Below are 22125 nucleotides of genomic sequence, written 5' to 3'. Positions count from 1 at the left end.
TTAAGCTGAAACTCAAATGTACTTAGTTACTTTCCACCATTGATTTTCATTAGTGATGCCCTACAAACCATCTGTCTGACTGTATTTTGAAAAGTTTCTGTGCTTATGTTGGCTGCTCTCACCACACAACCTTTTATTATTATTTTCACGTTATTTCTGTGGGCCTTTAAATCTGTTTGACAAAATAATTTGAGCGGAAAACTATTTGTTCCTCTTAGTGTCCCTGCGACGCTACAGATAATATTCACAAATGGAAACCAGACTTCGGAAAAGGCTTTTTAAAAAGTTGATTGCTGTGCTTTTTGTGCTGTTGTAACAGCGCCACATTAACTGAGAGCAGCAAGCACGGCACGCATGCACACAATAAACACGCACAGAGAGAAAAAATGACACTAATACACACTTAACATGTTCTGTATAGCAGGCCCATGAATAAGCAGATTACTCTTTCCTTTATAAATGTCTTCACTTCTTTTACAGAGTTATGCTCAGCCACGCTCAGACTTTGCCCGAGTGAGAGTGAGGACACCACTAAAAGTGTCCAGACTGACCCCAGCAATCACACTGTGGTCGCCCGTATTTCAGCGTATTACACCTGGAAACGGTGATCTAATGGATGCTGATTTATGAGACGAGGACGGAGGTTTGCTTCAGGTTCGGTTCCTCTGAGTTTGTCAGCAGTGGGACCTCATATCAGGGCTTTTATGTCACTGCTGTGCTTAATGACCTGTGTGCTTCTCTGAGGCCTGTTAAACACATGCAATAAATCAACAGAGCAGGAGCAAACCAGTTAATCACAGCCTTTGTTTCGAGGCTGAGGGAAGACTAAATCTAACTGAATGCCACCGAGCAGACAGAGAGTGTGTGAGGACAGCTAACGCTGTCAAGTCAGACAGACGGACGGCCAAATGTGTCAAACAACAATCAATGCCGCTATTTCTTCCAGTCTCCACTGCTGTCAGCGGAGCATCCTTACATAACCGTGACGATCGCATTGTTAGTGTTTGTAAGAAGAGACGAGATAGTATCACCTCATCACAAAGTCACAATAAATAAGCCTCCTGCTCGAAAATGGCTTTAAGCGTTGCAATTAAAAACTCAAATATTCTGCTGTGGTTAAGCTCGTGCTGACTGCAGGCCTAATCCGACAGTATTTAACATGGGACGTGATTAACAGGGAGAGGAGAATGTAAAGCAGTGATTAGTACTATTGTCAAGCTGTAAGCTACAAAATAGAGATTTCAGGCAAAACCAGAAAGAGTAGAAATGAAAAACGATTTGCTGATTAACAAATGTTGCTCCAAATAAGAGTATTTTCATATGGAAGTGTGTTGCAACCAGAGAAAAGCGCATTACCATTTGCACCCCTGTTACACAACCTGTAATTTGATAGCATTTTTAGTTTCTTCTTTTTTCTTTTATACCAAAATCTAAAAACTGTCTTCCTCCAACAACAACAATCCTCTCTCCTGTTTTTGCTGTGAGAGTTTCCAAGCACGCATTTCATTTTCTACCACAGGCTTTTAGCAAAGTTGAGCAGCCTTCTCCATCAAATACAGTAGCATTCATCAACAATAGCCTAATTAAAAAGCTTTCAAGCTTGTTTTTCCAGATCCACTAATCACTCAGACAGTCCAGTATTTGTTTATGGCCTGCGTGAAAACAAACATACAGCTAATAAATCTCCAATAATCGAATCTGAGGTTCCCTACTTGAACATAATTGACTTACTCTTGCAAAGCCGAGGATATTGTCTTCACTGAAGTATATAGCATGCAATATCCAGACCTGAGACTGCCGCAGAGTGAAGATTTGATGTTTGCAAACAGCTTGGTTGAAGTTAGGCAATGATCACGGCAGAATGAAACACGGCAACACAATAGCTGACAGTGCTGCAACACAGAGCAGGATGCACAGACACAGCTGGCAAAAAGCAGAAGGTTGTGACTTGTGGAAATGTGAGAAAGATCTTTAATAGCGCAGCATCGCTGTGAGAGGAAAAGGGGGAAGAAAAGAAAACGCTCAACCAGAAGCCACCAAGCCTTTAAAAGCACTGATGTTCATTTACTTTGGATGAAAGCTCAAATTAGCAGAAATACATTAGTCAGAGCAGATGCTCCTCTGCAAGCGGGGACTAAGATAAAGCAGCTCTCTTTGCGGGTATTCAGAGGCATAAATTTAACTTTCATTTCATGGCTCTTTGAAACACTCACATGGGCAGATGTATGAGTGTCCTGTTTGTAGTGCACCTATGTGATGACTCCATAGTTCAGAAGGACAGAAAGAAGAAACTCTTTTATGCCTGATTGCATGTTCTCTCTCTCTGATTTCTGTGAGTAAGAAGTACATCTCCGCACTTCCCTGCAGGAATAACATGCAGACCTTAACCAGTCACTGGAAACAGTGCTCACATGTGACCAATATGCCTTCCCATAGAGGATGAATAATCATGAAGAGTGAGGAACAGGATGCAGATTAGATTCATGGTAGCGCCTTGTGTTATCTGCAGGATTAGCGAACCCTACAAAATGACATATACTCAGTTGAAGACAAAACAGAGACAACATATTTCATGTTTTATCTCATCAGCTTCATTGATTTTTGTAAAATATCTGCTTATTCTGAATTTGAAGCACATTTCATTTCACATTTCCCACATTTCAAACAAGTTGGGACAGGAGCAACTAACGACCGGGAAAGATGTGGAATGATCCAAAAACACCTGAAAACAGGCGAACAGGCTGATCGGTAACAGGTGAGAGTATCATGATTGGGTATGAAAGGGGCATCCTGGAAAGGCTCAGTCGTTCACCACTTTGTGAACACATGATTGCATAAAGGATAAACACAGATCCTTTGCAAATGATTGCATTCTTTACAGTCACGTTTTACACTGCGTCCCAACGTTTTTGGAATCAGGGTTGTGAGAAATGACTAAAACCTGTAGGAATTAGATGACACACTAATCCTGGGGATCAGTCTATGAATTGTAAAACTCTTTATGGCCCTTCGTCACTGAGGGGAGAAAGAGGATCAAAGGACATTCAGTGAGGGACACTGGATAGAGGAGTTTATGGTATAGTATAAACACTAAAGAAACAGGATGAGTGAACTCCCCCAGGTGGTCATTGTTCTTTAAGGAAAGATTTATGATTACCAGGTGTGTGTGTGATAACCAGTTGTCCTTTTCCTGCTAACAGTATAAAAGCCAAGACATTGTGGAGATCTGCAGAGAACACTCTGCATGAGTCTTCCCTCCATGCTGCATGTATTAAAGAGACCTGATTCATCACACCGAGTCTGTAATTCTTCAGAAAATTAGCAACTCTCAACGAGCAACACGGAGAATTTCCCTTACAAACCTCAAAAAGATTAATATGTTTTTACCCCGTCCACTTGAATATTTACTCCCTGACCTTAAAGAAGTGTAATTAACTTCTCATTGAATGTGACCCCGAACATCAAATTCAAGCCCTGTGGAAAGAAATTAAATTGCTCTAAATGCAAAATACTTAACACGGTGACGACATGAGAGGAAGCATCCTCTCCGCTAAATAAAATCTATGAATAAATTATGAACTCAGTTGCAAACGTCGCCTCCCCGCTGTGTTGCACTCCATCAGTCATGTTGTTAAATAAGTGCAAGCTTCCTCACTTCTCCTCCTGAGTAAACTGAAGTGATGCTGCATGTGAGCAATAGAAGGGATCTTTGACGTATTAGTGGGTCTTAAATGCATGTTCAGTTCTGGGTTTGAACCGCTAAATGTGTTTACTTTCTTGGGCAGCAACAGCACCTGAGCAACTGGGTGCCTACGAGCATCAGCCAAACACACTGCGGCCCCCACTTTCTTTTTATTACCAGCTAATTAGTGTGGTTAATCAGGCTGATAATGAGGCCGGGCGCCATGCCATTTCAATCTGACACCAGGCCAGGGTTCACTTCCCCACCAGGCTCACCGTGGGCGTCTCCCTGAGGACGAGTCTCTCCTGGACACAGGAGGAGGAGAGAGGGATGATGGGGTAACAGCAATGAGCGGTGTTTGTCCTGATGATAACAGGAGGGCATAAATCCGTACATTTATGCCTGCAGGGATGATAAAAACAAAAGAGGTTAAAAGAGGTTTAGAAACTGTGCTACTAGATTATCTGTCTGCAGAGCGTTTTAAGACCGTTTGTCTTATCTCTCTGCAAGCTCTCCAGATTTTTCTGTCCTTTTCCACTCAGCAGCTGGGGACACTTCACAGAGCAACAACACATCCCGCTGACCCCTCAGACACATATCATAACTTACCTCAAACCCTCGTGTCCCGAACATTTCTTTCTTATCAGCACTGTAGTCAAAAACAATCCAGTATTATCACCTCCCATCTGCCTCCTCTCCTCCCTCCCTCCCTCCCTCCCTCTCTCCCTCCCTCCCTCCATCTCTTGCTCTCGCTCTCTCTCTGCTGCCTCACTCGTTCCCTGAGCAGCACACTGAACTGGATAACGTCTCCTTCAACCCGCAGCACAGACTCATTTCTCCACACACCAGCTCTGAGTGGATGCTCAGCAGGGGTGTTTGAGATATTAGCCCGCTGTGGGGGAACGGCTCAGGAACTTCTACCATCCAAACGTACAAAGGTAAGCTCTGAATCCTTTAGATTAGACTCCTGTTTACTGCCAAAGTACCAAAGTGGAGGTGGCTGAAGTTAAAGCCACATGAACCTGCAGCCTTTCGGTGACACGCGTGTCAGATTCTCAGCAGTCCCAGGACATATTTGCAAAAGTGTTTTATGAAGCCGTGATGCAATGTTTGGACATTTCTACATGTTGTCGTTATGACCAACTTATGTATAACCAGTGGCTGAGTGAATAACACTGAACTGGAGAATGTGTGCAGATTGTTGGCAGTTTGACCTGTGAGTTAATCCTTGTTTTGTTTGGAGCACTAAGTTTAGAGAAGAACAGTACCAGTCAGCTGCATATAATCTTAATGTGCTTAAAACAAGGAGACCTTAAAACATTTAGTACAGATTAGTCTCACTTTCAGAGAAAGGATTTTATTTTTGACACACTGAACCTCTGACCTGTTAGATTACAACACGTCACTGGTATGTTAACGCTTTGTTTCATGCATCATATAATAATCTTACTTGTCTTGTTACAGTTAAAAGGTGCAGTAAATTTACTGCATGGTACATTTGCATATTCAGCAAATTGTTATTTGAGGTCAGGAAATGTTCAGCACATGAACAAATACATTTTTAACGGCGAAGCCCCGAGCTGAACTGAACTGAGCTGAACCTTCAGTGTCCGGATCAGAAGCTTTTAGAGTTGATGCTCCTCTCACAGATGACTGACAGTGACATTGTGTTTTCTCTATAACTCTGCTCTTGTCCTGGTTCTGCCTCACCTCAGCACATACAGTTAATAGGTAGACAGGAAAGTTGGTAAAAAAAAAACAAAAAAAAAACTTTTAAATTCACTCCTCTTTCTCCTGGAACAGCTGATTGCTGCTAATGCTTTCGGTCACTGTGTGTTTGCTTGTCACAGCTGTCTCATTCTGCTTGTGTTGTTGTATATTTATTGTTTTAATGCTGCCCTCTTGTGCAGACCTCTAGCTGGGGGGACGGATCATCTGCAGAGGCCTGCGCCGCACTGTGATGCATGAAGCTGGAGATGCTTGTGTAGAGCTGTGAGGAAAAGAAGCACATTTTTACTCCCTGTGCAGCTTCTTGCTCTGTTGCCGACTGTCTATCTGAGTTGATAGGAATGCAAATACACTCACGGCGTTACCTTGTGCTCACAGCATTGAAGAGGAGAGGGTTTTTTAGCCCTGGGTGTTGTCTCTTAGGCTACAGAGGCGGTCTGAACCATCTGGTTGGTGGACGACTGCAGAACAACACGTTGATTGATAAATAGATAGATTCAAATCAATTTGAAAGCAATCCATGTAACACTAAACCACTGCATAGAATTCATGTTACTCTGCTGCTTCCAGTCAGCACTACTGTAAAGCAGTTACATTTTAAAAAGTCAGCCTTACATTCATCCACCGTTTGTCCATCTAGGATGTTGAACCCCTAATATTTCTTCCCATTACTTCTCAGATTTGGTGAGGTTTTGTGTCATGATTATCCGCTCGGCACCTCTCACTACTTTCACTCGTTCTGATTGACCAAAGGGAAAAACAATAGCCTCATTTACTGAAAGGGCATCGGCGCATGCAGTGGGTTTAACTATTTTTTCCCCCCACATTTGAATGGTAATTCAAATAAAAAGTGACAGCTCTAATGTGTTCGTAAAATACAGCCACAAAGCTTCACTTATGTAAGTTAGTTAGAATGATAATAATGATGAACAAACAAGGTTACAAAGTGGCAAAAACACAAGGTAAAAGTAGGTAAAAGAACAGTTTCTGATAGAAAAAATGACGACATCAAAGAATAAAACATAGAGCATCATCAGGTAGAAATGCAGTAAAGGAGAGCGCTAATGAAACAGGGACTGATTTTTGACTAAAACTTTATTTCAGGCTGTAATATTGTATTTGTTGTCTTAAGTCTTCATCAGTTAAACAAAGCATGATGGTGCATTAATAATGCAGCGGCCAGATTATTTATTTAATTTCTAAAACTGCCAATGTTATAACAAATGTGAAGACCAGTATCATCTCTCAGTGTAAATATGAGCAAGAAATGACATTAGCATAGATGTGCTCCAAACTCTGATTACTGACAACCTGCGTGATGATTGTATTTGGCCGTGACAACAGTTGCTTTGCAGCACTGTGCACACTTTTATCCAGATTCTGACTAGTTTTACCTTGAAAAATAACTCTATAGTGTCTAAGAATATGTTAAAATAGTTCCATACTGTTTGATGACATAATGTGCTAGCAAAATGCAAAACTGACAGCATTTACCAATCTAAATTTGAACTGAGTCTGACTTAAAACATTAAGATATTATTTATAGCCTTACTGATCAATTCATTCTGTCTTTCTGTTGTACTGAAATAGAAGTGAGCCACGTACTTAAAATTCATAGGTTTTGTTCAATATGATTAGAAAAGCACTTAAGAAAGATATTTAATCAAACTGCTGTATTCTGCCTGTATCCTATCCTGAAGACTGGGGGGAATTACACAGAAAGGCAGTACAGCTATCTGTAAATATCTCTTCCCATTGGACAACGAATCATGCACTGACACAGTACACTGCACATTATTGCATAGATTTCCATAAAGTGAGGCCTGTCTTTAATGCAATATAATAGGATTTTGCCTCAGAGACAATTTCTATGCAGTCTGATGCTGAGAATGTCAGTACAGCTCTAACAAGCCCCTGCCTGCTCTTCATCACTGTAGTGCCAGATATGTGCCCATGAGTATTCATCAGGAAGGGCTAATGGGGCACAGCAGTGTGAACCTCTGATTTACAGCCCGTCCCCTGTCAGGCCTAATGATAGGGCAATGGGGCTGGTTATGGAGAAACAGGTGCTGCAGAGTGAATAGATGTGAAGTAATGCCGTTGAAAGCCACGGGTGATTGTCGTTTTGTCCCCTGCACAAATGCTCATTTGCAATATTGTGTTCACACATACATAATTATTGTGCATAGAAATTAGCTCTGTGGAAGTAGGCTTATGGCTAGCGGTCTGGTGTGTGTGTGTCTGTGTGCGTGTGTGTGTCTATGTGTACGTGTGTGTGAAGGTGGGGAGGAGGCATATATTTCAAACAACAATAGTGAGGGAAAGTAAGTTTAACAGTTAATGTACCACTACTAAACTGTTTCCAGAATAAATGTCACGTTCAGTATACACAAAGACTCTGTTCCAGACTATGTTCGCAACAGATGGAGCTCGATGATAGAAGTGAGAAATAATGTCCTAAATGAAGGTAATATATTAAACATGGTCACGTTTTTCAAACAGGTGGGCTGAGCCCTGGAGAACCATCTTTATTATAGTAACCTAATCACTTCAACAACCCGAGGCACCATGTGGCATTAGAGCTGGGCCATATGGACTAAATGAAATACCAGTGTTACTGGGAGAGCTTTTTCTGCTTTATGTGAATTTAGTGCAGATTTAAGCATCTGCTTCAATTACAGCATGCAAACATGTCATATTGAGTAGTGCCACAGCTCTGCGTGAAATGTTAAAACCAGATATATTGTTAAGTTAGATAATAAACCTGTGCAACATTACACACACACACACACACACACACACACACACACACACACACACACACATACATATCATATATATATTTGCAAAAAATAAAGGAAACCAATGACTTATGGTGACCTTTTCAGCAATTGCAGCAAAGTAAAGCAAAGCAATGCATTCGTAAAGGCATATTTCAGACATTTGCTTTCTGAAAGTGCAATAAATAGATACATCAAAGGGACTGTAGATCCACTAGCTATGCAGTTTTCATCAAGGCTATAAAGGTGAAAAAGGAAAGGACCAGAGGCCGGTTTTGTGGATTCAACAGGCATAAAAACGAGTAATGTAAAATCTATAGAAATACAATGTTTTACCTCAATTAATAAGCTGCTGAGTGACAAACAGTTTTCATGCAATGAGACCCAACAGTTCAGTTTCACAACTCCTGTCAGTGAAGTTGTTGTAGGTGTTCAGCAGTTGAAGCTCCCTCACTGCAGGTCAGCTGGCACAGTTTACCGATGGATCACTGCACAGCCCACACACACACACACACACACACACACACACACACACACACACACACACACACACACACACACACACACACACACACACACTCGTAGCTCTCTGCCTGGACCATCCCACACTCCAACGGTGTCTTTCCCACAGAGCTGGCAGTCAGGAGGAATATGGGCAAATCCGAAAGCCAAATGGATATCATGGAGAAATCAAGTAAACCTGGAAAGCGTCGTTGGACTGTTGCAGAAATCGGTCTGTCCGTGCTGCTGCTGTTGGTCAGCTGCGCCTTGGCCGGGCTGGTAGTCCTCTACACATCGGTTGTGAAAGGTAATGGCTCTGTCAGGCTCACTGTGGAAAGATCCAGATATTACAGATGGCAGTAATGACAAGCGTCTCCCTGCTCTGTTTTTGTGTGACTGCAAGCTGGCATCGACACAGGACATGGTTTATGCAATATTGATGCACATATGTCATCATTTAACCTTTTCAGAGATTTTTAAAGGTTAATGTTACTCACCAAAATATGCAAAATAAGGGCTTTGCCTCATAATACCATATGCACTGCACACAGGCCTAACCTTTATGGAGGGAGCTGCAGCTCCAGGCTCTTTTTTGGAGTTTTTCTTTGGAAGAATGAATGATCTTTCATGGACTTACAAACACAAATTCAATGCTGCATAGGACATCATTGTATTTTCCTTTGCTTAGATATACCAGTTGATAAGAGCAATCACAATTATGATGCAGAATAAAGTGGCCTTGGCTGTGTCTAACGTTGTCTCAACTCTCTTTCTTCCAACCAATTCAGAGCAATCTAACAGGTCAAGTGTGTCAAGGAGCTCAACAGGTGAGTGTCGGTGGCTTTAAACTTGTTAACAGAACAGGGGATGCACTGTGGGAAAAGTGGGCATGCGTCATATTGGAGCCCGCACCTCTGATCGTCACTGTAATTCCCTTTACTGCCTGATCAGCAGTGCCACACAAAAGTCATTGCTGACATAGACGCTGTCCATCACACAGACTGTTCTCTGGGCTCAGGCTATTTGGAATCAACTCTATATTTCACACAACATCCTCCTGCACATGCTTGCTCATAACTGTTGATCTTTCCAGACCAGCTGTTTCGCTCCAGCATCAACAGTGTGTGCACAACCGCGGACTGTGTTACTGCAGGTGAGGGGGACTGTTTTTTCTTCGCCCTCCTGCTGCTTCATGTTACAAAGTCAAGCCCCGTTTTCTGACTGCACGTGAATCTTCACCATTCTGCCTCTCTTTCCTCCCTCATCTCTGTGATGCCTTACAGCCGCTCGGCTCTTGCAGAACATGGATAATTCTGTGAAGCCTTGTGATAATTTCTACCAGTACGCCTGCGGGGGTTGGCTTGAGCGACATGTCATCCCAGAGACGAGCTCCCGTCACAGCGTCTTTGACATTCTGAGGGACAAGCTGGAGATTGTCCTCAAAGGTCAGCTTAATCTTTAGTGGTCAGTGGGCTGCAGCATTCAGAGCTATGCGTGGGCTTCATTCAGAATGTCTGCATGTGTTTTGTTGTTGCAGGTGTTCTCGAGATGGAAAATAAACAGGACAGAGACGCCATCAAGAAGGCCAAGATCCTTTACAGCTCCTGCATGAACGAGAGTGAGGCTCTCTCTATACTGTTGACGAGAATAGTTTCTGTTGGTGGAGCTGTTGATTGTATTGGATGATCTTCTTCAGTCAGGGTTTCTGCAGGGTTCAAGTTAAACCTAAGATTTAAGATCTTTTCAATACCTCACAGAATACAATTTGTTTCATGGTCACACTGGTCAAAGTATGAAAGTATTCAGTTAGTATATAGTATAGAGAGTTGGGACACTGCATGAAACGCAAATAAAACAGAATGTGATCATTTGCTCATCCTTTTTGACAAATACTCAAATGAAAACAGTACAAGGACAACATACTTAATGTTTTACTTCATCAGCTTCATTGATTTTTGTAAATAGGGACAGCTTGTACTTCACAACTCAAATGTCAAAAAAGTTGCTGGGGATGCTGTCTAAAACATAAATAAAACAGAATGTGATAACTTGCAGATCCTTTTTGTCAAATACTAAATGTTTCAAACAAGTTGGGACAGGAGCAACAAAAGACTGGGAAAGATGTGGAATGCTCCAAAAACACCTGTTTGGATCATTCCACAGGTAAACAGGTTCATGGGTAACAGGTGATAGGATTTTACTGCATGGACTCGGGAAGACTTTGTAAAACACACTTCATTTGCAAATGATTACATTGTGTTTTTATTCATATTCACAGAGTCCCAGATTTTTTGCAGTCAGTGTTACAGATAAAAAGGATGGACGGATGCTTTTGTCTTCTAACGTCTTTTTGAGGAAACCAAGACCTGCAGATAACCTGCTCTGCAGACGGAGCTGACAGCTTGTCATGGAAAAGTAGAATTTCAAATTCCCATAGTTTCTGAAACCTTTAAGAACTTCTCATCCATGTTGTCTTAATGTCCATTCTGATGCTGAGACTGATACTGTCAACTTCAACCTCAATAATGCATGCTGTCTTTCAGATTGAATAGTCGAGAGACTGTGGGTTTGTTGTTGTGTTTTATAAGTTGTGGTATATCACCCGCAGGCCTCATAGAGCACCGTGACTCCCAGCCCCTCCTGAAGCTCATTGACAGTATTGGAGACTGGCCCGTGGCATCAGATGACTGGAACACCACTACAGGTAGAAAAAAAACCTCGAACCACACTCTGAATAATGTTTACAGTTTGTTCTGTACCAATGTGCACACGCAATACATCCACACAAACAAGCTCTCACATTCCTACTCAAATACATGTGCTCACACAGAGCCCGTGTAGCTATATTTACCATCAGTGAATTGCTGAGTACGAGCTTTGTTGGCGGGATCAAGAGGCCGGCCGAGGCTCTTCAGATGAGCAGTCAGGTGTGGAGTTTGGGAGCGTGATGAGTGGGCAGAGGAGCAGTCCTCACTCAGGACTGTGAAGGATGCTTTAAATAGTCTACTCTGCTCTTCCCCAAGCTCCTGGCTCTTGCCACTCTAATTAAATGTAATCATGGACGGTGGCTCAAGCAGATTTAAGCACACATAGGCGCATCTGCACACACAGATTTACACAGAGAGCCCAGTTAAATGAGCAGCAGAGGCAGAGAGGGAGCTTAATTTTTGCAGCCTGCTGCACTGAATAGTTCTTTATGTCTAGAAAACGGTTTGAATTGTCTGTGTTTTCCTGTTATTGCAGAGGGAGCATGGAGCCTCGAGGATACACTTGCAAAACTTACTGCTCGTTTCCACAAGAAGGTTCTGCTGGACATGTACGTGTGGACGGACGACCGTGACTCTCGGCGCCATGTCATATATGTAAGATCACTTCTATTATATAGCAGATTACATTACGTCATTGTACAATCATTATACATACAGCTGGTGTTATTCTATATTTCTATTATTGTCAACAAATCCTATGAAAATACCAAATTCAACTTCCCTGCCCTGACTGTGACTCTCAGCCCAAAGCCCATTCATTTCAACTGACGAGCAAAATCTTTAAAGATGGGTTACAATTATATGGTTTCATTTTCGAAACAGAATGAATAAATTACATCTAGTAGTAGTAGTTTTTAGCAAACGTTACTCAAACAGGAGTAAATAGTGTATTTGTTAGGGACTATTTTCAGCAACAACAGTAAGCTAACAATAAGCTAACAATAAGCTAATAAGCTTTGGCTACATAGGCTTTGATACTTTAGGACCAGTTCATTGCTGGGTTTGGTCTTTTCATGGGATTTGTTGGCAAGAAAAATTTTGTCAGCCTTATTGTTTAATAATATTATTAAAAACACACACTGAGATGTAAATGTTATGAAAAGATTATGGACATGCAATATTGTAGTTCTTGTATTCTGATTAGATCGACCAGCCGGGACTCGGAATGCCATCAAGAGATTATTACTTCAACGATGGAAACTACAAAAAGGTGAGGCCTGAAAGGATCAGTTCACCCAAAAAACACAAAACTTAGTTTTGTATTTTCCTCCTCTCAGATTTCTGAATCCAGCCCAGTACAATGAACATGAATGGGATTTCTTTAAAAAAAATGAGCAGCAGCATTTCTTCACAGAAACAGCTAGAGCTGCATTGGATCTGCTTTCCACTGAACAAATAGTCCAAATGAGTTTGTTTTAGAAAACTTTGATGTTGAGTTTTCTGGTGTCACTTTATTTGACTGATACAAATATAATTCCACTCAACAACTGACACCTTAATATTGTTGTGGGAACAAGATTTATTGCTTGTGACTGTATCACAGGTTCGCGAGGCCTACCTCCATTTCATGGTTTCCATTGCGAAGATAACCCGAGAGGACAGGAACTTGACTCAGGATGACGACCACGTGTGGGAAGAAATGATGCAAGTGCTGGAGCTGGAGACAGACATCGCCAATGTGAGTGGAAGCCACAACAGGAAATGGAATTGTGGGAAGAAGGCTGAGGAAAATTAATAATGACAAGATGAAAAATGAGCACCTCCTCTCTGCTTCCAGTGAAAGAGAGAGCAGCCAAGCTTTCAACCTGTTTTTTTTCATGCCTGTCAAGAGCATGACGAATGAGACTTTGCTGATGAAAGGAGAGCAAGAATGTGAATATATAAACAAGCATCAGTTTATGGAGGTTTTTTTCTTGCTGGACAGGCCACATCACCAGCAGAGGAGCGCCAAGATGTCACCGTTCTCTACAATAAGATGACACTTGGAGAGCTGCAGAGCACGTTCAGCCTCAATGTAAGCGTGACTTCACTCCTTTCTTATGTGTTACACAAAGTGCAAACAGGTCACTGGTTGGAATAACTGCAGTATCTGTCTCCACAGTCTGAGCGGAGAAACTGAATGAGGATGAGAGTGCTGTTGTTTTCACAGTGCACCAGCCTTTTGTAAGACAGACACGGGCATTCAATGTTAAATTCACTATCTAGCTTATTCTATTCCATGGCACAAATATACAGACAGAGATCTTTCCCCATTTTAAACTTGAATCTATAGATATTTATTATTGTGAACCACCTTCTTGAAGTAATTAGAAAAGTAAAATCCATGTAATCCATCTTCCATGTAAAATCATGTGATGCGCATTAAACCATAAGGTATTTTAACCACATTCAGTAAAACGAAACATGTTCAAAATATATCTCCTGACTTTTGTTTCCCAGGGTTTCAACTGGACACGGTTTATTCAAGGTGTGCTGTCCAGTGTGTCCATTGGGGTCCAGCTAGAGGAGGAGGTGGTGGTGTACAGCTCTCCTTACCTTGAGAAGATGAATGACGTTCTCTCCAGACACAGTGTCAGGTCAGTCTGCAAGTGTCGTGCAAACAGTCCGTGAAAATGACTGCAGAATGTCTACATTTCAGCACAAGGATTTATCAAATGCATGTTTGCAGAACTATGCAGAACTACCTCACCTGGCAGCTCATCACTGACAGAGTTAACAGCTTGAGCCGCCGTTTCAAAGACGCCAGAGCCCGTTACAGGAAGGTGTGATGAGCATGACGTAAGAGAACAGCACATATTAACATGAGCTCGTTCAAAAACTGAAGTGCAGCGTGTGTCTGTCTGTGTGTGGTCAGACTCTCTACGGCACCACTGTGGAGGATGCTTGGTGGCGAGAATGCGTCCGTTACGTCCAGAGCAGCATGGAGAACGCAGTTGGAGCTCTGTATGTTCGTGAGACCTTTGCTGGAGAAAGCAAACAAATGGTGAGTCTTTTTGGCCTTTAAACCCCATCCATCCATCCATCCATCCATCCATCCATCCATCCATCCATCCATCCATCCATCCATCCATCCATCCATCCATCCATTTTCTATACCACCTATCCCTTTCGGGGTTGCGGGGGGGCTCGAGTCTATCCCAGCTGTCAACGGGCGAGAGGCGGGGTACACCCTGGACCGGTCACCAGTTGATCGCAGGGCAACACACAAGACAAACAACCATTCACACTCACACTCACACCTAGGGGCAATTTTAGAGTCACCAATTAACCTAATGAGCATGTTTTTGGTTTGTGGGAGGAAGCCGGAGTGCCCGGAGAGAACCGGCAACATTCTTGCAGTGAGGCACATGCACTACCTGCTGCGCCACCGTGCTGCCCGTGCCTTTAAACCTCCCCTGAACAGAAATATTCAAGCATGGACACCAGTTCATAATACAAGTAGTTTAAGTCAAGCAATGGATGTCTGTCACATGCTGTATTGTATTCCTTTGGTGCCATGAACAAAATGCATTTCATACACAAAATGCAGCGTGTGTTTATCATGTGTTTACCCCATTCACAGGTCAGTGACCTCATTAATAAGATCCAGAAAGCTTACGTGGAGACACTGGAGGAGTTAAGCTGGATGGACGCTCCCTCGAAGGCGAAGGCAAGAGAGAAGGTAAAGTGTGCGTGGCCAAGCTAAGAAAAAAGGGTGTATCTTCTCTACAGGTTAGTTGTCATCACACTGATTGTTCTGCGTCTCTTGTAGGCCTTGGCAATCAAGGAGCATATTGGCTACCCAGATCATATTCTGCAGGAAAGCAACCAGAAGCTTGACCAGGAGTACGCTCATGTGAGTAAGAAATGCTTCCCTAAATTGTAAATGACACAGGCACTGATCACTGATATGTCCTCATTCTCTTTCCAGCTTAATTTTAGTGAAGAGCACTACTTTGAGAACATCCTGGAGAACCTCAAATCTGAAGCACACAAGAGTCTGAAGAAGCTCAGAGAACCAGTTGACCCGGACCTGTAAGCTGTCGATACATCTGTTACTACATCCCCCCAAAAGTCGGGACGTTGTGTAAATAAAAACAGAAATGTTCCCGAGCCCACGTACTAATATCCTTTACACAGTCATGTGTTCATAAAGTGGCGAGCCTCGCTCCATCCTCGCTTGTGATCGACTGAGCCTTTCCAGGATGCCCCTTTCATACCCAATCATGATGCTATCACCTGTTACCAGTGAGCCTGTTTACCTGTGGAATGATCCAAACAGGTGCTTTTGGAGCATTCCTCATCTTCCCCAGTCTTTAGCTGCTCCTGTCCCAACTTGTTTGAAACATTTAGTATGTGTCAAAAAGGATTAGCAAGTTACCACATTCTGTTTGGTTTATGTTTTACACAGCATCCCAGCTTTTTGACATTTGAGTTGTAAAGTACAAGCTGTCCCTGGTTGTAAAACACAAGCTCTTGTACAAGGTGGTGCAGGACATAAAACTTCATCAAGGGTGACAACACAAACCCGTCCTTTAAATGAGGTTGATTATTACAGTCTCTCTTTCTCTAAGCTAGTAAACAGGAGAAGGACATGGTGCATTCAATGCCCTGTTGCAAATTTAGTGACAAAGAAAGACGCTCTGTGTCCTCATCTAGAAGATTAAAAATAAAGGTTTAGATATTTAGTTTCATGAGGCAAAAGAAGCTCTGTGCTTGGATTTTGCAGTATGGTAGCTTTCACTGAAAATGCAGTTTAGAGCTGTTGTATCAGTCATAAACCGTCAACTGATCACTTCTCAGGTGGATCATCGGTGCTGCTGTGGTGAATGCATTCTACTCACCCAACAGAAACCAGATAGGTAAGAGCTTTTTGAGAATCAACGAGACTACCAGGAGCCTCTGTGACAAATAAGAGGGTTTTTTGATGGTAAACACAGTCATTCCTGGTTATAATCCTTTTTACTAACTGTTTTTTCACTCCTGTTGTTTTTGTCTGTGCAGTGTTTCCAGCTGGAATCCTGCAGCCGCCGTTCTTCAGTAAACAGCAGCACCAGGCCCTTAACTTTGGTGGAATAGGAATGGTTATTGGACATGAGATCACGCATGGATTTGATGACAATGGTGAGACATGACTGATTCATTACAGATATTTTTGGAAGCCTAAACTTATAAACGTAGCTTATCATTCACTGTCATTATAATAACAGTTTATTTTAAGCTTGTTGTTGACCGTGACTGGTTACATGCATCATGTTTGGTAAACAGTACTTTACTCAATGCATTTTGTTTCCTTGCAGGGCGTAATTTTGATAAGGATGGTAACATGCTAAACTGGTGGAGTAATTACTCTGCTGAGCATTTTAAAGAGCAGTCACAGTGCATGGTGCAACAATACGGCAACTTCAACTGGAAGCTAGCAGGTGGACAAAACGTAAGCACCCAGCGGCATGTGCTGCATGAAATGAGATGTTTTGCCTTGGCTGGAATCCCTGACAATGTAAACCGCATATTAAGTGACCACCAGAATCAGTGTTTTCATGTCGGTGTGTTCATGGTTTGTCTGTGTGACTGCAGGTCAGTGGAATCAGCACTTTGGGGGAGAACATTGCAGACAACGGAGGGGTTCGTCAAGCATATAAGGTTGTTAGCTGTGAAAGTACAAAACCATATGTTGCTATTTCAGCAGCAATGACAAACTCTGTGATGCTTTTAATAAACTCTCTGCGCGGCTAAAATCTGTTTTTGAGTGTGTGTCTGTGTGTGTGTTTTTACAGGCTTATCTAAAGTGGGTGGAGATGGAGGGTGAGGAGCCTCGTCTACCTGGTCTAGACATGGATCACAAGCAGCTTTTCTTTCTTAACTTTGCACAAGTAAGTAAGACTAATGAGGGAACTTGTCATTTCTGAATGTTTTATTTCAGCAGACAATGACTTCTCCATCTGGAGCTGAGAGCCAAAGCTCAGGAGGCGCATTTTTCAGGAGATGTTTGGCGCTGAGAAGTAAACACTGGGACAAAGGCAGAGGGTCGGGGGGTGAGACACTGAAGCAATACCAGAGCAAATGAGCATGCAGCTATGCTCAGAGGGGACGAGAAGAGCTGCCAAAGTAAAGAGCTCCATCGAGGTCTTGGTGCGAGGGAATGCAAACCATTAGTCATTTTTACAACAACAGTCCTTACGAAGCATTTTCAGGAGCCACAAAAGCTCTCCACCAAGATGGGGAAATTTACAAGTTTACAGGGGCATTGAAGTGTGTCAATGAACAGTAAAACTTGTGAAAGTTCTTTTTTTTTGTTCATATACTCTGCATGGCATGCAGCCATTATTCATGTATGGACCTCTACATTTTAGAAGGCTGCCCTGCCTTCCCTGCTGTAGCCAGAACAGCGCCCATCTCAGTGCAACGCCAAAATGTTTCACAACGATCATTTTTTAATGATTTATTAGGACACAACTAATTAATTTAGTTATTGGTTATCTAGTTCAGTCTATATTGGGAGGCAAACAGGACAGCTTTTGGGATGCAGGACAGCTGCTCATAACTCAGGACTGTCCCAACCTTTTCAGGACATCGCCCCATACATTGGTAAAAAAAAAAAACCTGTACCAAACTTTTATGTATAAAAATTGGGAATTAGAGGAATTAATAGACACAAAGTGCTCTAAATGTACAAACCAAAGAGAAGTTAAGAGAAAAGAGAGAAGAAGAAATACTAACTATTTTTGCAGTCTGCACAGACCATAATTTAAGTCCTAATGACAGCTTCTAAAACTAGACTACTGTCTGCTTATGCAATAATTTTTTTTCCAGGTGTGGTGCGGTGCTTATCGGCCTGAGTATGCCAGCCAGTCCATCAAGACTGACTCACACAGTCCCTTAGAATACAGGTAAAGAAGAAAAATAGGTAAAATAAGTTTCAAAATATGATCCATGTTGATAGATGTGTTCCTCACACATGTAAGAAAGATTTCAGGTCATTGATGGATATAAAATTCAGTCCATTTGTTTTATAAGATCCAGCTAACTAATTTATTTATTTATTGTAACTTAAAGAGTCAAAGTTAATAGTTTTATATTAAGAATGGATCACATGACGACTGTGTGAAAGGAGTCGCTCGTATTGATGAACCCACAGATAATTATGATCCGACTCCGCAGTTTCCTTCAGCTTTATGGTGCGTTTTACTGTTTTTCAGTTCATTGTGTTGGTTTTTTCATTCCCCTCAAATTTACTGTTTTGGTTCAGTCTCACTGCTCTTATGTTTTTGTTTTGGGGCACAACAGGAACCTGTCAAGCTCCAAAAGCTTGTCTTTGCTGCCCCCACTGTGGCCAAAGAATAATCAGTTATTAGTTATGGTCTTTCCCTGAAGTAATTGTCCTCATGTCAATTTTACCCTCTGCTGTTGTTACTCGTCTGTGGATGGACAAAGAGTCTACTCCAGTCTCGGCATAGCCATACACCTCAGCTGGAAGCAGCTGGCACGTTGCCTCCCAAATTCAAAGACTCACCATGGGGTAAATTTAAACTCAACCCTCCTACCGGAAAAAAAAAAAAAAAAAAGTATTTTGCTTAAGTACTAAAATCAGTGCAGCTCCCCTCACTGATCCAAAGAAGAGGACTTGGGAACTGGACTCACACTTAAGCTTTTATTACACTGACTTTTCTTTGTTCTTCTTTTGTTTTTAGGGTGCTTGGCTCTCTCCAGAATTTCAAAGCGTTCTCAGAAGCTTTCCAGTGCCAAAAAGGCAGTCCAATGAACCCTGAGCTGAAGTGTCGCGTCTGGTAGAAAGCTATACCCTTGAGATGTTTATTTCTTGACATGGGTAACTCAAATCAAAAGAACAAGTTGTACTTCTTAAACCCGCCGAGACATCCTGCTTTTTCCAATTTATTTGGGGCAGAGCGATGACACAGATATTTGCAAATGTATTCAAAATGGCCGACATCCTGGACTACACCCCAGTTTCAAAACTTGCACACGTACACGATAAAAAAGAAACTTGCTTGAGTGTCTTAAGTTTGAAGTGTTGTCTCTGGATGAGTAGGTCACTTGTTCTTTTTTTGCTGTGTCCCACGGTAGATGGCACGTGGGTGCGTGAATAAAAAGGCTACATAGAAAACTAACACCTTGTGAAAAGGTAAAAGCTTACTCTGCTGGCTTTAAATGCTTCGCCAGCCTTTCTTGAATTAATCCTAAACAAATCTCTTGTGCAGATCTTTGTGATTTATCCGTTATCATTTGGCACGGAGTTGCCTTGGTGTCTTTCCTCTGATGTATTGTTTTCTCGACATTGTGCCACTTCAGAAGAAACAATAGTGAACCAATCTAAGTCTGAGTGAAGAGCACGAAGCAAATGAAAGCTTGGGGCTTTGCTGAAGTAAAGCTACAATAGAATTAGTCACGCTCTGACAGTTTGGTCATTCACTGTTACATTAAACAAATTATCTAAAGACTTTAAGACTGTTAAATCTTTGCAGCTTTAACCTTAAATTACCATTCTGAGAGAGCTGTGGCTTTCAGCGTTTTTACACGTACAGAGTGGATAAATATTTAACATTTACAAAGCTATTCAGTATTTTTTTAAAAGTTTCTTTATCACACTCTGCCGATTGTTGCTCAATGCTCACTGCAGAAATGTATACATATGTCACAACAGTTTTCTGTAAGGAACCACATTGCAGTTGTTTTGAAAAATATTGCTGGCCTACTACTTATTAGCTAGTGAGAAAACACCCGGTAATGATGAAAAGCGAAAGAATATATCACCTTATCGCATCATTTGTGACTGCCATGTTTAGATGCAGGTTTGGATATGCAGACGGTTGCTAGCTGTGCTGAGTGTTTGAAGCTCCCTCCCTCTCCCACTTTCCACCTTTTACATGATCTCTATAGGCTCAAGTGCTCATACAGGGCTGATATATCAAAACTCCTAGCGCATCAGTTTGTAGATGGCATTTATTCAAAATTATCTGCTTGTATAATATCTGTACGTTTACAATTAACTCGACAAGCCGATCAATTTGTAGGTTTTCCCTTCACAGTATGACCTCCTGATAGGAGACGTGAACACACAGTTACTGCAAGACTTTTAGCCTCAAGGCACAGCTAATTACATGCTGAAGGGGGGGAAGGAAGAACAAGCCCCCTCAGATGCACTCACACATGGACAAGCAGCAGATGAAGTGGTTTGCCCCCTGATCTCGCATTGATCAGTGCTGTGTAAGATGAAAGGATGGAGTGTGGCGTGCTGAAGCGTGGTGACCGCTGTAGCTGAACCACAAGCCCACAGGCAGGCACGATGACGAGTGGAGCTTGTCATTAAAGAGATGGTCAGGGCCAGGACTGTTATTTTCTACTTTTATTAACAAGTAATGACAGGAGAATCAAAGCAGAGCAGAGCTCATAAGAGAGGATGGAGGCAGTGGCTGCAGGTAGTTTTTTTGTGCTTTCGAACAGCAGAAAACAAACACGCACAGCTGGATTTGAATGTTTGCTCGCCATTGGTCACATTCAGGATGCCTTGGTAAACTGAACACGACTTTTTATTGAACTGAATGTGCATACCGAAGCTTTACACTCTCAGCCTGTCTCTCAGTCTTCACATACTGGCAAATGCTGTTGTGTTTAGCAGGGGAGGACACATTAATGAAAGACTGTTTTACTCAGAATGCGCTGAGAGTTAAACGTTTTGAGAAATACACTTCTTTGCTTTTTCTGGTGGAGAGTTAGATGAGAAAATTGATACCATGTTCATGTTTGTGTGTTAAATGTGAGGCTGCAGCCAGCAGCCGGTTAGCTTAGCCTAGCATTAAGACAAACTGCAAACAAAATGTTTAATATGTACAAAAAGCAAGATGTAAAATCAAAAACTTGCCATTTTAAAAGGGTTATGTGCTGGACTTAATCTTGGCGAGAACCAATAACTCATAGTTACTAGCTGTCTCTTTGAGCTAAGCTAAGCTAACCTGCTGCTTACTGCAGTTTTACATTTAACAGACGAGCAGGAGAGTGGTATCTTCATCTCACTCTCCCCCAAAAAGCAAAGAAGCATATTTCCCCAAATGTCTGATGGCTGATGTTTGGAGTAAAGCGAGTAAAACGCTGAACATGAAGGGTACATTATATACAAAGTGTTATTGTAGATGCTCGATGTTCTATACTGCAGTATTTACATATAAAGGATTTCAACCAGGTAAGAAAGAGAGCGTACATTTCTTACCTTAGTTCTAGCTTCACATTTACTTAGATGGTGAAATTGTGTCGTTTTGAAACTACCAGCCAAGTACAAACACATTTTTGTTATCTATGAACACGTTTCATCTGTAAACCAATCAGAGGAGTTTATTTATCTACATGAATATTAATGAAATAACATTGTTGCTTGGCGAGAATAGAGGTGTTAAAGATGTTTTATGAATGTTCCTGCTGCTATGTAATTATCTAGATTGCCATTAAAGTGACTGTCTCGACTCGTATGATCTCTTCTTCATATGGAAATGTGTCATTTTCATTTTATGTGTTTATATAAAAACCTGACTGGATCATGTAGGATTCATTCTCATCCATGCGGAGACAAAAAAGGTCAAGTGGATCTTATGCAACGTATGCATCTGTGATCGTGTTAAGCACTAAAAGCACTCAAAGACATTTTCTTCATAAATACGTGTACTGTTGTCCTCTT

At 41.8% G+C, this 22125-nt stretch overlaps 1 protein-coding gene across 1 annotated transcript; it reads left to right on the top strand.

Annotated features, from left to right (window-relative positions):
* The first annotated feature begins 4471 nt into the window (after nt 1-4471).
* mmel1 (membrane metallo-endopeptidase-like 1) lies at nt 4472-21932 on the top strand. The gene is made up of 24 exons (XM_070958227.1): nt 4472-4620; nt 8824-8998; nt 9480-9518; nt 9785-9844; nt 9975-10136; nt 10229-10309; nt 11300-11395; nt 11935-12053; nt 12604-12669; nt 13003-13137; nt 13384-13473; nt 13899-14035; nt 14128-14221; nt 14314-14442; nt 15022-15120; nt 15211-15294; nt 15370-15473; nt 16242-16300; nt 16443-16562; nt 16739-16872; nt 17016-17081; nt 17216-17311; nt 18252-18328; nt 19130-21932. Exons 2-24 carry the CDS (start codon nt 8842-8844, stop codon nt 19227-19229), a joined length of 2304 nt encoding a protein of 767 aa, XP_070814328.1. The 5' UTR covers nt 4472-4620; nt 8824-8841; the 3' UTR covers nt 19230-21932.
* Nucleotides 21933-22125: the final 193 nt, after the last annotated feature.

This window comes from Chaetodon trifascialis, chromosome 3 (genome assembly GCF_039877785.1).
Source record: "Chaetodon trifascialis isolate fChaTrf1 chromosome 3, fChaTrf1.hap1, whole genome shotgun sequence".
NCBI classification, from domain to species: domain Eukaryota; kingdom Metazoa; phylum Chordata; class Actinopteri; order Chaetodontiformes; family Chaetodontidae; genus Chaetodon; species Chaetodon trifascialis.
This window is presented reverse-complemented; position numbering and strand designations above follow the sequence as displayed.

Bases quoted from the DNA above. Each gene is read 5' to 3' on its own strand.
- mmel1 (XM_070958227.1), top strand. From the start codon at position 8,842: ATGGGCAAATCCGAAAGCCAAATGGATATCATGGAGAAATCAAGTAAA. The intron at 9,845-9,974 runs GTGAGGGGGACT...GATGCCTTACAG, and splicing joins CGCGGACTGTGTTACTGCAG to CCGCTCGGCTCTTGCAGAAC. The intron at 12,054-12,603 runs GTAAGATCACTT...TATTCTGATTAG, and splicing joins CTCGGCGCCATGTCATATAT to ATCGACCAGCCGGGACTCGG.